General features: G+C 41.0%; 1 protein-coding gene across 1 annotated transcript in view; it reads right to left on the bottom strand.

The window, feature by feature from the left end:
* Positions 1–2560: 2560 nt before the first annotated feature.
* gjd1b (gap junction protein delta 1b) overlaps positions 2561–17140 on the bottom strand; it is a 39131-nt gene continuing 24551 nt past the window's right edge. The window contains exon 3 of the mRNA XM_058079872.2: positions 2561–6659. Coding sequence (XP_057935855.1) covers positions 5810–6659 — 850 coding nt within the window. The 3' untranslated portion in view covers positions 2561–5809. The remainder of the gene's footprint in view (positions 6660–17140) is intronic.

Here is a 17140-nt window from a genome sequence, read left to right as displayed (position 1 = left end):
ACTGAAACTATCAAAAAATCGTTTCACTGAGAATCGCTTTGTATTCAAATCATTTAAAAATGGCATTTGGGTTTAAATTATTTTTTGTGCTGCGGTCTGAAAACCCTGGAATGTTCTGGACTGGTGTGTTTTGCATACTTTTACAGTATTACCTGTGTACCCTGTGTTTTGTTTTGTTGCCTTGTGAAGTAGGACCTCTTCTACAAGTTTTTTTTAAAGGTATTTTTTTTTTCCATGTGCAAATATCCTAAGGAAGGGGTGTCCAAACGTTTTAGGGCTACATAATCAAAAATGTAAGAATGCAACTTGGATATTTTGGAAAAGCAACACATGGAGATATGCAAAGTAGTTTTATAAAAATTGGCATCTCAATCTCAAAATATGTATTTAATATTGGTATGGACTCTCTTGTAAATGTTCCTCTAATATAAAATATTAAAGTAATATTATGTTATAAGTAATAATAATATTACTAATAATATTATATGTATAATGTATATTTTATTATAATATTATAAAGTAATATTATGACTTTATTACCATATTATAACATTTTTCCCAACCTAATTTTACAAAAATAAATAAAAAGTAACTTTATTTTGTTTGGTTTCTCATAATATTACAACCTCAAATTAAAAGGTTGTATACTTCGAATATTTCAACTTTCTGCTATGAAAATACTCTTAATATTTTGTCTTTATATTCTTTATATAATGTGTTTTTTTCTTCGATTTGTGATTTTTTTTTCATATTTCCCAACTGGTTCAACTTTTTTTCTCATAAATATCACTTTTTTTCCCCCCATGAAATTTCCCAAAAATTAGAACTTTGTTTTGTTTGTTGCTCATAATATTGTGACTATGAAAAAAATATATATATTTTTTCATATTTCAACATCATGCTACTAAAAGATATTTTTACCCATAAAATTATGCTATTCATGTGAAATTATGAGTTCTTGCTATAAATGATATATTTTATAATGATTTGGGCACCCCTGTCCCAGGGTAAAAGGTCGTCTCTGTGAAGGATCATCAGTCTGTTGACATAGGTAGTTAGAACATCACTGAGTTGGTGTTCTGCCTGCTTTGTACTATCTCAACAACATGGTCATTAATATACACACTTGGCATCGAGACGTGACAGCTTTCTAAAAAAAAAAAAAAAAAAGTATTTCAAAGTTATTGACCAAGAAAACATAGAAACATGCTTAATCTATCTGTTACACATGCAGTTTAAAAAAAAATTGCATATCACTTTGGCAAGGGAGGCATTTGAACATATTTTCATCTTTTCATCTCTCTACCCTTGTTTTCACATTTTTTCTTTTGTTCTTTTACATACAAAAAAATGTTTCCTTTTTTTCGACGCGTGACTGCACAAAAAGAGCGACAGACAACAAACTCAATCCACAAGTGAAAAAGTAAATTAGAACCAAAAAAAAACAAAAGTTGCATAATTTCACATTGACAGATAGAAAAGTAGACCGTGGAGAGTAGTGGAATGTTGGAAGAATTGCTTTGGGAAGTGGAGGACCACTGACCAAAGTGTACTTTTCCTGAAAGGAGTCTTGTGTTCCCGGTGAAAATTGGCTAAATGTGGCAAAGCGCACATTTAATGTGCGTCCACACACCAGCCCGAATGAAACCAGACATAAGGACATGTGTGTCCAACGTGTCCTCCACGGTCTAAATGGCCTGTGTTGCGGAGATTAGATCAGCGCTAGGTAGCGACTCTCCAGAAGGCGCCGTAAATAACCCGGGACATTGGCTTGGCCTTAAGGCGCAAGGTCGGCGATAAGCCTTTTCTACAAGCGCTCCCTGAGGAGAAGCCAAGACTCAAACTCTATTAATAGGCATCGTGGAGCGTCGTGTCAGCGCATCGGACTGTACAGTGGAACACATCAATCCCGAATGAGGAGCATAGATGATGCCTGGAAGAGTCTAAATCTGGGGATAATCACCTGGAAGAATCAGAGAGATTATGACAGTGGGAGTGAAGAGACAACAGAGAGATTTGGGGGGGGGGGATTTGGTTGGCTTCATCCTTTCTTCCTGGAGCTCCAAGACGGACTGGAGCTTTGCTTGTTGGGATGTGGACTTGGTTAATTGAAAACTAGGGTTTATTTTCTTCAGATAGTTACCAAAGACCAACATTACCTTGGCCATTTGGCGCTATTTAAAACAACCTCATATTAGCTTACTTTTACACTTTTTTAACAAAATACTGTCAATTGACAAACGGACATTTGGTGTATTTATACTGTAGGTAACAAAATTAGAGGTGGTCCTCGTTTGACAGCACTGCATGGGTGACTGCTTTTTAACTTTTTAACACTTTTTAACCTTAACCAACATGGGTTAGCGCCTCACAGCTGGGACACCCAAGTTCGATTCCATCTGTGTGGAGTTTGCATGTTCTCCCCGTGAATGCGTCTTTTTTTTCCGGGTTTCCTCCCACATTCCAAAAACATGCTAGGTAAATTAGCCACTCCAAATTGTCCATAGGTATGAATGTGAGTGTGAATGGTTGTTTGAAAACTAGGGTTTATTTTCTTCAGCTAGTTACCAAAGACCAACATTACCTTGGCCATTTGGTGCTATTTAAAACAACCTCATATTAGCTTACTTTTACACTTTTTTAACAAAATACTGTCAATTGACAAACGGACATTTGGTGTATTTATACTGTAGGTAACAAAATTAGAGGTGGTCCTCGTTTGACTGCACTGCATGGGTGACTGCTTTTTAACTTTTTAACACTTTTTAACCTTAACCAACATGGGTTAGCGCCTCACAGCTAGGACACCCAAGTTCGATTCCATCTGTGTGGAGTTTGCATGTTCTCCCCGTGAATGCGTATGTTTTTTCCGGGTTTCCTCCCACATTCCAAAAACATGCTAGGTTAATTAGCCACTCCAAATTGTCCATAGGTATGAATGTGAGTGTGAATGGTTGTTTGTCTATATGTGCCCTGTGATTGGCTGGCCACCAGTCCAGGGTGGACCCCGCCTCTCGCCTGAAGACAGCTGGGATAGGCTCCAGCACCCCGCGACCCTTGTGAGGATAGGCGGTAGAAAATGAATTAATTAACTTTAACCAACATTGGTTAGCGCCTCACAGCTAGGACACCCGAGTTCGATTCCATCTGTGTGGAGTTTGCATGTTATACGTGCATGAATACGTGTTTTTTTTCCCGGGTTTCCTCCCACATTCCAAAAACATGCTAAGTTAATTGGCCACTCCAAATTGTCCATAGGTATGAATGTGAGTGTGAATGGTTGTTTGTCTATATGTGCCCTGGGATTGGCTGGCCAATCCAGCCAATTTTCCATTTCATTATTGTCCGTCCACCCATCAATCTTCTAGCACCAAGCTCGGGTCGTGGGGGGAGCAGTCTAAACGGGAAAGTCCAGACTTCCCTCTCCCCAGCCGCTTTGGCCGAGGAGGCATTCCCAGGCCAGTTGAGAGGCACAGTCTCTCCAACGTGACTTGGCTCTTCCCCGAGGCCTCCGACCGCTCGGACGTGCCCTGAACACCTCCGGTGTCCGGGAGACATCCTGACCACGTGCTCGTGCCAACTCATATGGCATCTCTTAATGCGGAGGTTCTAGTCTGAGTTTTTCCCAGATGACTCCCAGTGCCTTCCACCTTATCCCTAAGGGAGAGCCCAACCATGCTGTGGAGAAAACTAATTTCGGGTGCTTGTACCCGACATCTTTCGGTCACTACCCAAAGGTTATGGTTGGGAAACCGTCTCATCGCCCTTTTCACTAAACCACCTTACAAAAATGCAAAATGGTTAATTCCACCTGGTAGGACTCGCTAATGGGGCGCACAATTAATCCTAGCTGGCCCTCAACACATCATCACATCATCACGTCATCAAAGCTCACCTTGATGCCAGCATTTGGGAACAAGGATGAGGTGATAGAAAAATAAAAAATGTAATGACTATCTGGTAGAGTGATGTAGTTTCACAGTGGTGCATTCAAGGACCATTGAGTAAAAAGTGTTTTCAACCAAATGTATGCAATAATCTATTTTATTTGTGTAAGAATGATTGAAATGGCTCAACCTGAAGATTATTTAGTGTGCGTTTTGACAAATGTCATTTTTGTGTAGTCAATGTTAGCGTCCGTATATCTGGTTTCACGGGCTCACAGTGAGTTTGTAACCATGTTTATGTCCGAGAACGTATAGTACCTCTATCCAACCAGAGTTCCTTCAGTCTGCCACTCTCCCACTTGTCTTTCCAAATCAAGGTGCAACATTTTCTATATATTTTTTTTTTTGTGTGTGTCTTCTCATACTTTCAAAGCTTTCTTTGACTTAGTCTTACATTGCATGCAGGCTGAAATCCCCTCGGGAGATCAACGCACAATAAAACTCCAAGCAAGCTACGATTCATTGGTTACACGGCTTGATCATTCAACAACATTGCGTCATGTAAACATGCTTTTTCAAATGGCTCACAGGCCGGACCGAGTTGCCTGACGCTGTGCAGCTGATTTTGAAGAAGCAAATCAATTTTTTTTTTCTAAACTTTATATATAGCAAAATCAGTTGCACATGCTCACATCGTTCCCAACCTTTCCATTCCCGTACGCATCATCAGTTTCATCAGTGAAAAAGAATACAAAATAAAAAAAGACAAACACGTCATACATTTGGAAAATTGAAAATTGAACACGACGGCCCACAGGACCCAGCCATAACTATAAATAAATGTATTTGAATATACTCTAAATGCATAAATAATATCATTGATATGCACTATTCATCATTTCAAGAATGTTTAAATCTGTCAAGGATGGCACCATTGCTTTCTCAAAAGAAAAAGTAGAACACATTGTTATATATTTCATAGAATTCATTTAAGCTGTAAAAATAAAGCCAAACGTTTCCCTCGTCTTCCCGTTTCCTGTTTTCTCCCTGGACTCTCAGCACCCTGGAATGCTGCACGGAGGAACGTTTGTGCTTGGGGAGCGTTTACACGCTCCGCGTCTCCGTGTTCACGACATGGACGTAGAAGGAGAGCAACGAGGGTCATTACTGTCATCAGAAGAGCCCCGCCCCCCCCCCCCGGGGGAGGGGGGGGACGGGGTCTACATAGCTGCCAACTGTGGCGTAAGCGACACATCGGGAAGAGGAGAGATGGTACTGGTCGTGTTTGTGTTAAGATAACGCTTTGCCAAGAGACCCCAAACATAAACATCGTTACTCTTCTTCTCTCGGCTTTGGCTCGGACAAGAAGCAGCTCTTCTCACTCGGCTTCGCTTTTCCCAGAGTGCGATGTCCCCAGCCTTATTTTTCCTGTCACGGCTTTGACAGGTCTTCCGTTCCTTCTCCTCGCGCTATTGCCGCTCATCCTCCCTGTCCCGGCGTCCATGCCTTTTTTCACCGAAGCTGACACAGTCCAGAAAAGCACCATGGGACGCATCAAATGACTGCCGTCATTCCCGCAGTATCCCCAAATAACATAAACCAGTCCTCATCCACTCGGTTGTTCCCTGCCCGGGCCTGGTGAGGATTTGTCTCTGTGGGTTCAAAGACTTAAGAGGAGAGAGGAGTTTGTAGTAAAAAAAAAACAACAAAAGAAAGAAAATGGCAGTGAGAACAGCTCTCCAAAAATGAGGTTAAAACGTGTGATCTTTTATAGGTTTTCACTCCTGAAGCGACCCAGATGGAGGTTCGGTCTTCACCGCGTCTCCTCATCCGATGTGACCTCCTCTTCCCTTTAAAAAAATCATAATGACTGCCTTTTCACTCGCGCATTCGTTCCACTCCTCTTCCTCCGCTCTTTAGCATCAGACGTAGGCCGACTCGCTGGACTGTGTGCGCCCCAGGTTGGGCGGTTGGGACAGATGCGCCATGTCTTTCTTCCTGATCTCACAAATGGATTTCCTGCGGGCCTGGACGCCCCGGATGGCCGCTTTAATCTTGCGCCAGCCCAGATGGTTGAGCTCGGCCAGGTTGAGCACCACGCAAATGCCGCTCACCGCGAACATGAACACCAGGAAAACTGTTTTTTCCGTGGGGCGAGACACGTAGCACTCCACCTCCTTCAGACACGGGTAGCGGTCACATTCGAAAATCCCAGGCACACTGAAACCGTAGAGAAAGTACTGCCCGGCCAAGAATCCAATCTCCAGGGCGTTTCGGAAAACCACCTGAATGATGTAAAAACGGGAGATCCCTTCCTGTCGACGGACCTTGGAGCTCTTCCCGTGGGTGAGGCCTCGCGGGGCGTTGGGGATCTCCTTCACTTCAAGGCAGTCGGGTTCTTCTTTACCTCCTCCGCCATCGCCGCCGTGCTGAACTAAAATCCCGTTAATGTTTCGGAGCTTTCGCGCCCCGTCCCTTCCCCCGTAGTCTCGTTCCATTATGGGATAGAGGAAGGAGTAGCGCCTGTCTCTCTGTTTGGCCGACTGGTGGACGGAGTACGTGATGAAGCAGAGGCTGGGCGTGCACACCAGAATGATCTGGAAGACCCAGTAGCGGATGTGGGAAATGGGAAAGGCCTTGTCATAGCACGCCTGGTTGCAGCCCGGCTGCAGGGTGTTGCAGATGAACATGGTCTGCTCGTCCTCGTAGACCGTCTCCCCCACGATCGCCACGATCAGGATGCGAAAGATCACAACCACCGTCAGCAGTATCCTGGAGACAAGACACAAATATTAGTCCTTTCTTTTACATCCGTACATGTTATTCTCGGGAAAGACAACATATATGGAAAATCATGGAAATATCCCACTGAAGAACAACTGTAGTATCCGTGGGAATTTGATCAAAATCGTCTCTTCGCTGTGGTAGTCCGTCCATGAACTCTGATTGACACTATAAATCGCAAACGCCAATATCACATACTAGTGTAATGGCCGCTCACTGGAAATCGAGCTGACAGCTTGGGGCTTGTGGCTCGATGGCCAGTGCTCTCAACTGTCGATCGGCAGACCTGGGTTCGAACCCAAACAGACAGAAATGTGTATATTTAAGACTGTACACTGTGCATATAGGAATCGGAATTTGAGTTATGTGATGAAATGTGTCTCCGCAGTAATCGGAACAAATAAACAACAAAAATATGTTATTTCGTTCACGAGTGGATATAGTGTACTTACGGTGTACTTGCATAATGAAGACATTTTTAAAAAATCTGCTGTGAGACCTATTTTATTTACGCACAGAAATTACGACATAGTGTAAAAAAATCAAATCTAGGGTTGGGAATTGTTTACATATTATAGCAGTGATACCGGTGCCAAATTGGTACTGAAATGTGCCAGTTCTTAGATGGCACATTTCAGCACATTTTTTATTTAAAAAAAAAAAGGAAAAATACAGTTTTCATATAAAAACCAAGTAATAAATGAATCAATATAAAACAAATATATTATATTTGTCCATCTGTAAGTATCACGTCAAACAGTCAAACAGTCAACCAGTCAGTTAGAAAATCAGTCAGTTACAAAATCATTCAGTCCATCAATCAATAATTGAATCCATCAGTCCATCCATCTGTCAGTCGGTAACCGTTTTTTTGGTCAGTCTATCCATCCATCTGTAAGGCCACCAAGTATCACGTCAAACGGTCAACCAGAAAATCAATCAATAAGTGTTGTGCTGCTGGACAGCAAAGGTGTTGGAACAGAGCACTGCTGTTGCCGTGTTAAAGCTTTTTGAAACGGTCAACGGTGAGCATATGTTAGCAATAGCATTATTTATCAAATACTCTGTCACAACTAAAATGATAAAACTTCAGCAAAACTGTGTAAATAAACTTTGTAGAAGTTCATCAGCTGATCAAAACATTAAGACGTTGGCCTTCAGCCTGAAAGCTCCAGGATACTTCCACATGGTCGCTGGGGATGGAGGATTGGAGGATGGAGGAATATCACAGCCGGCATTACTGCACTCATCCAATCAGTTTCCCTTGTTGTCGTCCAAGTGTTTGTGAGCTGCAATATGGGAATACGCTCATTCATCCAAGTCGTTGTATTGTCGGGGAATTGAATCGATCGCAACTGGTCTATTCAGGTTGTCTCAAAAGACAGACTTCAACTGAGGAGTTGGTGCAGTATTTAGCCTCTCAATTTTGTGGTGCAAAAACGTCAGTCGCTAACATACAGCCGAGCGACGATGTTATGGAGCCAAGTACATGTTAGAATAAAATGTAGATAGAAGTAATATAATGTTAGTTATCACCCTTATATCCATTTGCTTAGACAATAAAAAGTGTTTGAATGTGCTGAAGAAGAAATGTTCCTGTGACCCCCCCCCCAGCGACCCCCAGGTCCTGGAGGTGCCTGGATGCGCCAACAGCAACCCTGCAGATGTTCATGTTAGTCCTGCAAGAATGTGTCAAGATAAGAACTCATAAAACAATAAAAGTAATTACTCTCACATATACACACACATACAGACAAACAAATACAGCTCGTGCAACTCTAAGGGGGGGGGGGCAGTTGCATGAGCTGTATTTGTTTGTCTATGTGTGTGTGTATATGTGAGAGTAATTACTTTTAATGTTTTATGAGTTCTTATCTTTCTTATCGTTCTTATCGATTATCATGTAGTAGGGACCCCCCAAAAGAGAATAAAAAGAAAGGAGTGTGAACTGCATACTCATGTCACAAGGTATGTTGATTCACTCTCCTCGCTGCGAGTAACTTTGAATATTGTTGTCTGTCTCTTCTGTATTTAAGTGTTTTTAAAAGTGTCACAGGAGTTTGACAGTACAGTACAATGGGTAGCGTGTGTTGTGGTATTATTCTGATGCATAGCCTCCGATCGGTTTCTTTGTTCGCCATTTTGACTTCAGCGCTCGCGTGTAAATTCTGGAACTGCAATTTCCAGTAAAGTGTGTTGATTGCAGTGAGTATCACATCCTAACGTGTCGCGGCCTGCTGCCACACTCAGAGAACTGCAGTCAACAAAGAAGATCCGGGGTGACTGGTGACCTACTCCCCGACTGCTTTGTCATGGCGGTTTAACTGCAAAGTAGGTCTAAAACAGCGGCCCGCGCGTATGAATGACCGAACCTTAGAATAAAGGTCAAGCGATCAGAGGAGACAACTGAAGAGAGAACTGAGAAAGATGTCGGCCATTGCACTGAAGAGTAAGAAGTAACACGGGCTAAGAAAACACAAAACATGATCGTCCGCATGATGGAGCGTGACGCCGTGTCACTCCTTGGTCCGTCTCACCCTGATGTGAACTAGAGAAGAAAAATCCAATTCATCAGGAGAGTAGAAACATGTCAGTATGAGTGGTGCCTACGTGTCTGGTCAGTCCCATTACTCACAGTGTGGGTTCTTTTTGTGGCGCAGCCAAGTGTGTGCAATTGAGTGTGATGGTGTCGTTTTGATCGATGTTTGTTTGGATTGTGCAAAAAGTACCAAAGCGATTAACAGGAAAACCTCGTGGAAGACTGGCACATGTGCCTACAGAGAACATACTAACTCCTTATTTCTAAAATCACAAATACTTCAACTTGCTGATATAGTTCATCTTCAAACAGCTAAAATAATGCATAAGGCTAAAAATAAGCAATTAGCTAAAAATGTCATCCAATACTTCTCTACAAGAGAGGAGAAATATGATCTCAGGGAAGAAGTACATTTGAAACACTTCTATGCTAGGACTACGTTATGCTAGCCATAGCATTTCAGTATGTGGAATCAAACTATGGAATGGATTGAGTAAGGAAATCAAACAATGCACAACGATGAGCCAATTCAAGAAACAATACAAGCAGTTGATGTTTGCTAAATACAAGGATGAAGAGTCTTGAACCAGTCATGATGTGCTATATATATCACTATATTGACACGCTCTATGGTACCCATTATGGCATTGGATGCTCATATCACCGAGTACTTTGGTACGGGGCAAAAAAAAAAAAAAAAAAAAAAAATGTTTAAAAACTAAAAAAAAATTAATAAAAATTAATAAAATAAATTAATAAATAAAATAAATTTGCTAAATACAAGGATGAAGAGTCTTGAACCAGTCATGATGTGCTATATATATCACTATATTGACACTTACTATAGTACCCATTATGGCATTGGATGCTCATATCACTGAGTACTTCGGTACGAGGTACATTATTTAAAAAAAACAAAACAAAACAAAAAAAAACCTTAAACTGTATTATGGAAAGCAGGAAGTGAACAAATGTAACAGTTAGTGATTGTAAAAGTACCAGATGGAGGGGTAGGATTTAATAAGCTTTGCTTCTTCCTACTCCTTTTGGACATGTGGAACTGGGAACTGATTATGGGATGCACTCAATTGGAATCTGATGCATGTTCAAATGAAATAAAACCATTACCATTACCATTACCATTACCATTACCATTACCATTACCATTACCAGAGTCCAAACACTTTTTTAGCACAATAAATGGAATAAAAAGTAGGACGCAGCATTCCATGTCCTCTTATTGCCATATTGAGCCATAATGGAGGCAAAAACAGTAGGCTTCTGTCATGTGCATGTTGCTACTTTCATTTTCATTTTCTACCGCTTATCCTCACAAGGTTCGTGGGCGTGCTGGAGCCTATCCCAGCTGTCTTTGGGCGAGAGGCGGGGTACACCCTGGACTGGTGGCCAGCCAGTCCCAGGGCACATATAGACAAACAACCATTCACACTCACATTCATACCTATGGACAATTTGGAGTGGCTAATTAACCTAGCATGTTTTTGGAATGTGGGAGGAAACCGGAGTACCCGGAGAAAACCATGCACAGAGAGAACATGCAAACTGCCCGAAGAGGGAATCTAACGAAATCGGGTCTCCTAGCTGTGTCGCCTGTGCGCTAACCACCCTTCCACCGTGCAGCTCATGTTGCTAGTTGTCAGCATTAATCACTTATGGGCGTGTGTTGTAATCACAAAACGTAACATTAAAATTGCCTGTCCTCCTCTCCGCTCCTCAAGTTCTTCTCCTGCTAAAGTCGTTTCTTTGATTTTTTTTTAAGGTCCATTCATCTCTCATTTAATTTTCAGATCTAAGACCAACAAAAAAGACCCTCGACATCGAGCTTTGTGCTTTGCTTCGAGGACGGCGGCTGTCTGAGTCTACTGTGAGTCTAAAAACAGACTCCATAATTCTTTGAATACGTTGATTGATCCTCGCCTTGAAGTTTGAGGCGAGTTTCACACAAGATCAACTCACTAATCACCACCATTTATTTTAATGAGAATTCCATAAATAATGATATGATGGATGGTTCCCATTACTCAAATGTTCACACCATTAACAATAGCCCATCAAATCTGACCTCATTACATTAATTATGGATTTATGGCCTTTGTGTGCATAGTCAATAAATGGTGACATTCAATATGAATTTTCAGGCAGTGCTTAAAAGCAAGATAGAAAATCTGCCGGATAACATGTTGTTTGGAAAGAGGTCAGTATGTGTAACACAGATAAGATTTTAACTTTTTAAAGTATATTTAGAGGTTCGTTGAGATGCCACAGCATAGTATCCATACAAAGATAATAATACGATGATTGAGATGGTGACAGATGAATATCCAAAGGATCCAAACACAGAAATATTCCACAACCAAACACCAAAGAACAACAATACAAAAAATGCTGCAAATGCCAAAAACACACAAACCCTCAAAACACATGTGTCACAGAACGGTAAAAAAGGTAAGGTAAGAAAATCAATATCAAGCATCTCTACAGTAAGTATATACATCGAATAAGTGGTTGATGCCCGACTATTTATCCATGTTAAACACAGACAAGATAAGCTTGAAACAGAACATTTGGATTCCAGCTCGGCCAAAAGTGACTTCATGCAGGGAGAAACCCTGTCACTGCACCTGAGACATCGCCAGATAATAGTTGGATTGCATTTAGTCGTGTGACGGGACGTGGACCAATCGCACAGTGGCTTTGCCCCTCTTGTGTGGTACACATGTGGATCCACAGGGCAGAGATAATCCTTTCCAGCATGTGGCGGCACGCACTTCACATGTACTGCTCGTCATAAGCACACGTCACTACGGATGACAACTACACTAAAAAAAAAGTGGATTTATTTTCAGTCTCCCCACCTGGGATGAGCTTCCGATTCCAAGTGTTGACGTTGGGCGGAGAAAATGTCATGAAATATGAAAAACAAAAATGTGTTTAAAAAATGTGAGGTTTAAATACACTCATCAGGACAATTGGTGAGTGGTGAGTTGACTTCTTTTTGTTTTTGCTTACCAACATGGTCGCTATCCACATCAACACAGTGGTGAGTTGACTTCTTTTTGTTTTTGCTTACCAACATGGTTGCTATCCACATCAACACAGTGGTGAGTTGACTTCTTTTTTGTTTTTAGCTTACCAACATGGTCGCTATCCACACCAACACAGTGGTGAGTTGACTTTTTATTTTAGCTTACCAACATGGTCGCCATCCACACCAACACATTGGTGAGTTGAGTTCTTTTTGTTTTAGCTTACCAACATGGTCGCTATCCACACCGACACAGTGGTGAGTTGACTTCTTTTTATTTTAGCTTACCAACATGGTCGCCATCCACACCAACACAGTGGTGAGTTGACTTATTTTTTGTTTTAACTTACCAACATGGTCGCTATCCACACCAACACAGTGGTGAGTTGACTTCTTTTTTGTTTTTAGCTTACCAACATGGTCGCTATCCACACCAACACACCACTTCCTCACCATCCACCAACGCCAAGATAGGTGCTTTCCCAAAAATTGGGACTCACCTCAACATCCTTCCACAGCACGTTGCCAGAACTACTTTAACTGTATTATGGAAAGCAGGAAGTGAACAAACGTAACAGTTACTGATTGTAAAAGTACCAGATGGAGGGGTAGGATTTACTAAGCTTTGCTTCTTCCTACTCCTTTTGGACATGTGGAACTGGGAACTGATTATGGGATGCATTCAATTGGAATCTGATGCATGTTCAAATGAAATTAAACCATTACCGTATATCTATTATACATAGCTATAACTGTATTTATATTATTAGAGTATTTAAATTACTACTGTGTTCAACGTGCATGTCACAAAATTCTGTAAAAATAAAAAAACACAGTTTTTGGCCAGAATTTGATGTTTAATTACTGCTTCCAGCACCATTGAAGCATCGTTAACATTTCAACAGGAGCAATTTGGCCCCGGTATGGCCACGATATGCAAACGACACCCAACCTTACCCAAAATCACCCAACCAGCAAGTACAGTACTAGCAGAGTTAAAAAAAAAAGACATCAAAAAGAAAATGTCATGAAATATGAAAAACAAAAATGTGTTGCCCTTGTAATGACTGCATTAAGGAGCTTAGCGAGTGGAGAATTCACAATACGAGAGTGGCCGAGTGTGCCACTAAATATGTGTACACACACTTCCGCTCAGAGGTTTAAATACACTCATCAGGACAATTGGTGAGTGGTGAGTTGACTTCTTTTTGTTTTTGCTTACCAACATGGTCGCTATCCACATCAACACAGTGGTGAGTTGACTTCTTTTTGTTTTTGCTTACCAACATGGTTGCTATCCACATCAACACAGTGGTGAGTTGACTTCTTTTTTGTTTTTAGCTTACCAACATGGTCGCTATCCACACCAACACAGTGGTGAGTTGACTTTTTATTTTAGCTTACCAACATGGTCGCCATCCACACCAACACATTGGTGAGTTGAGTTCTTTTTGTTTTAGCTTACCAACATGGTCGCTATCCACACCAACACAGTGGTGAGTTGACTTCTTTTTTGTTTTTAGCTTACCAACATGGTCGCTATCCACACCAACACAGTGGTGAGTTGACTTCTTTTATTTTAGCTTACCAACATGGTCGCTATCCACACCGACACAGTGGTGAGTTGACTTATTTTTTGTTTTAGCTTACCAACATGGTCGCTATCCCCACCGACACAGTGGTGAGTTGACTTCTTTTTTGTTTTTAGCTTACCAACATGGTCACTATCCACACCATCATAGTGGTGAGTTGACTTCTTTTTTGTTTTAGCTTACCAACATGGTCGCTATCCACACCGACACAGTGGTGAGTTGACTTCTTTTTATTTTAGCTTACCAACATGGTCGCCATCCACACCAACACAGTGGTGAGTTGACTTATTTTTTGTTTTAACTTACCAACATGGTCGCTATCCACACCAACACAGTGGTGAGTTGACTTCTTTTTTGTTTTTAGCTTACCAACATGGTCGCTATCCACACCAACACACCACTTCCTCACCATCCACCAACGCCAAGATAGGTGCTTTCCCAAAAATTGGGACTCACCTCAACATCCTTCCACAGCACGTTGCCAGAACTACTTTAACTGTATTATGGAAAGCAGGAAGTGAACAAACGTAACAGTTACTGATTGTAAAAGTACCAGATGGAGGGGTAGGATTTACTAAGCTTTGCTTCTTCCTACTCCTTTTGGACATGTGGAACTGGGAACTGATTATGGGATGCATTCAAATGGAATCTGATGCATGTTCAAATGAAATTAAACCATTACCGTATATCTATTATACATAGCTATAACTGTATTTATATTATTAGAGTATTTAAATTACTACTGTGTTCAACGTGCATGTCACAAAATTCTGTAAAAATAAAAAAACACAGTTTTTGGCCAGAATTTGATGTTTAATTACTGCTTCCAGCACCATTGAAGCATCGTTAACATTTCAACAGGAGCAATTTGGCCCCGGTATGGCCACGATATGCAAACGACACCCAACCTTACCCAAAATCACCCAACCAGCAAGTACAGTACTAGCAGAGTTAAAAAAAAAAGACATCAAATTGCGTTTTAGGATGAATTAGTTCCAGACAGGGATAAAAAGATTATAAAGTCAGTAAAAAAAAAAAAAAAAGTGTGGTTGGGACATCTTCTCCTTAAATTAAAAGGGAAAGCATCCAGTGCCAGGACAGTGTGTGAGAGATGGTGGGGGGGGGGGGGGGGGCAGTAAGGAAATCCAGCAATGGGGGGAAAATCTCATCATGGAGAATGAATTATATAATAGTTTCCACACGCAAACCCGCTGCTGTAATCTGTGACTGGGCCAAGGGAGGATTCTTGCATTAGCATTTTTTTTTATTGTTAATGCCACGGAATAGCTTTAGATTATCATAGCCCGCGCATTAACCTTCTTCACCTTTCTGTCTAAAACAGAAAAGAGCTCTGAATTAACTTTTGCACCTGAACAGAAGACAAGAAGGTCCTTATGAAGCCATCTTGGATCTGAACATCTCCAACTAAATAGTACAATGTAAATATTGAATGTTTCTATTGTCTATTAATATTGTTTGCACGCATCCAGTCAAGGAATCTGATTCCTGCTAAAGCTCATCCCTTCATGCATACTGTATCTGCGGCAGACATATTAGCATGTTTCAACACGCTCACACCCTCGGCTCCCAGCAGACAGTTTGTTGTTCCCTTTGAATAATATTTTTGCAGGCGATGGGGATTAAGCAAAAACATTATGCCAACACTGCTCATAAACGCCTCTTTTCCTGCGGCCATCGTGTTTCCGCACCGCTGTATTCCCTCGTTCGGATCCTCATCATAACGACGCTTCTGCGCTGTGCAGATGTTTGTCATGTTGAGCGTGTTCATGAGGATGGTTGTGAGCGTTTGAACGTAAAAAAAATCAATAAAGCCGTGCGGTAACGTGAACACATGACAGTGCATGCACACTGAAAGCTTCTACGGTGTTTACAGGCCAAATTAAGAAGATTAAATTCGGCACTCGTGCATCAACTAGTGAGATCTGATCCAAGAGCTGTATCAAAAATGGAGCCGTCATGAACTTAATATTACACTGCTACCACCACAATAATAAACAAAGATGAGCTTTATCTGCAGTTTATGATAAATAAAAACGTGCAAATCCACCATTTTGTTACCAGTGCTACCATCAAAACATGTACTATATAATAACGTTTGTGCGGTTTTAAGCCAATAACGAAAGTCATTGACAAAGAATCAATATAAACTGCAAAGAGAAAAAGATGTCGCTATGGAGATAAAAAAAAAAAAAAAGAGCAGCTGAGGTTCCTTACCCAGAAACCCCATAACCCCCCTTCATGCTCCTCTCTACTCAACTTCCCTCTGCTAGTTACCACGGCAACAGGCAAGGAACGGGGGAAGAGATGCGTGGAAAGAGAAGGGTGCCGCCTCGCAGCCGAGTCAACTGAAGCAGCTCGTTTGTGTGTTGCTTGTGTAGGTTCTGTCGGAGATGCCTCGCACGGCTAGTTTGCCTTCATTATGCTGCAGTGTGGAAGATGCTTTGAAGATTATTCATTGAGGAAATACACTGGCCTCGTTTTACTTTGTGCATCATTTATTTAAAAAAAAAAAAAAAAGGTTGCTGGGAATCTTGACAAGGAGACGCACGACTTAACGATAATGATGCTCTCTGTGAATTAAATTGGATTGGGTACGTGATTTAGAGGGGGAAATATCAGTGCTGTTACTGTGCTGGTAGGCTCCAACGTTATGGTTGAGATGCTAAACATTTTCAGATGCTCACCTTTAACCTTTGTCGCTACCTGGTTCCTCTTTGCTTAGCTTCGTCTTTAATTGCATTGATCAACCATCAGTTGACGAGTACCGAGAAGCTAAAGAGCAGCAGCATCATTTGTTTGGAGTATGCTGCATTCAAGGCTGATGATAAAAAAAAATAAAATTATATTAAAAAAATTAAAAAAAAAACAAAACCTTAAACTGTATTACAGAAAGACGACAGAATGCTACCCAGCATGTATTGTGGCAGGACTATGTGGCTGTCGTTTTGGAATGTTTTGAAATTCCATGTTAAAGGTTTAAAAATTATCACCTCGTACTTCGGTACGTGACAAAAATAAAATTTAAAAAAATTATTAATTAATTAATTAAAAATATATAAAAAATGAAAAAAATATATATTTAAAAAAAATGAAAAATTTAAAAAATTAACTAATTAGGAAAGCAGGAAGTGAACAAATGTAACAGTTACGCAGTTGATGTTTGCTAAATACAAGGATGAAGAGTCTTGAACCAGTCATGATGTGCTATATATATCACTATATTGACACTTACTATGGTACCCATTATGGCATTGGATGCTCATATCACCCA

This window comes from Doryrhamphus excisus, linkage group LG8, assembly GCF_037039965.1.
Source record: "Doryrhamphus excisus strain RoL-2023G ecotype Guam linkage group LG8, RoL_Dexc_Guam_v1.1, whole genome shotgun sequence".
NCBI lineage: Eukaryota > Metazoa > Chordata > Actinopteri > Syngnathiformes > Syngnathidae > Doryrhamphus > Doryrhamphus excisus.
Note: the sequence above shows the minus strand (reverse complement) of the source record. Positions and strands in the feature narration are given on the sequence as shown.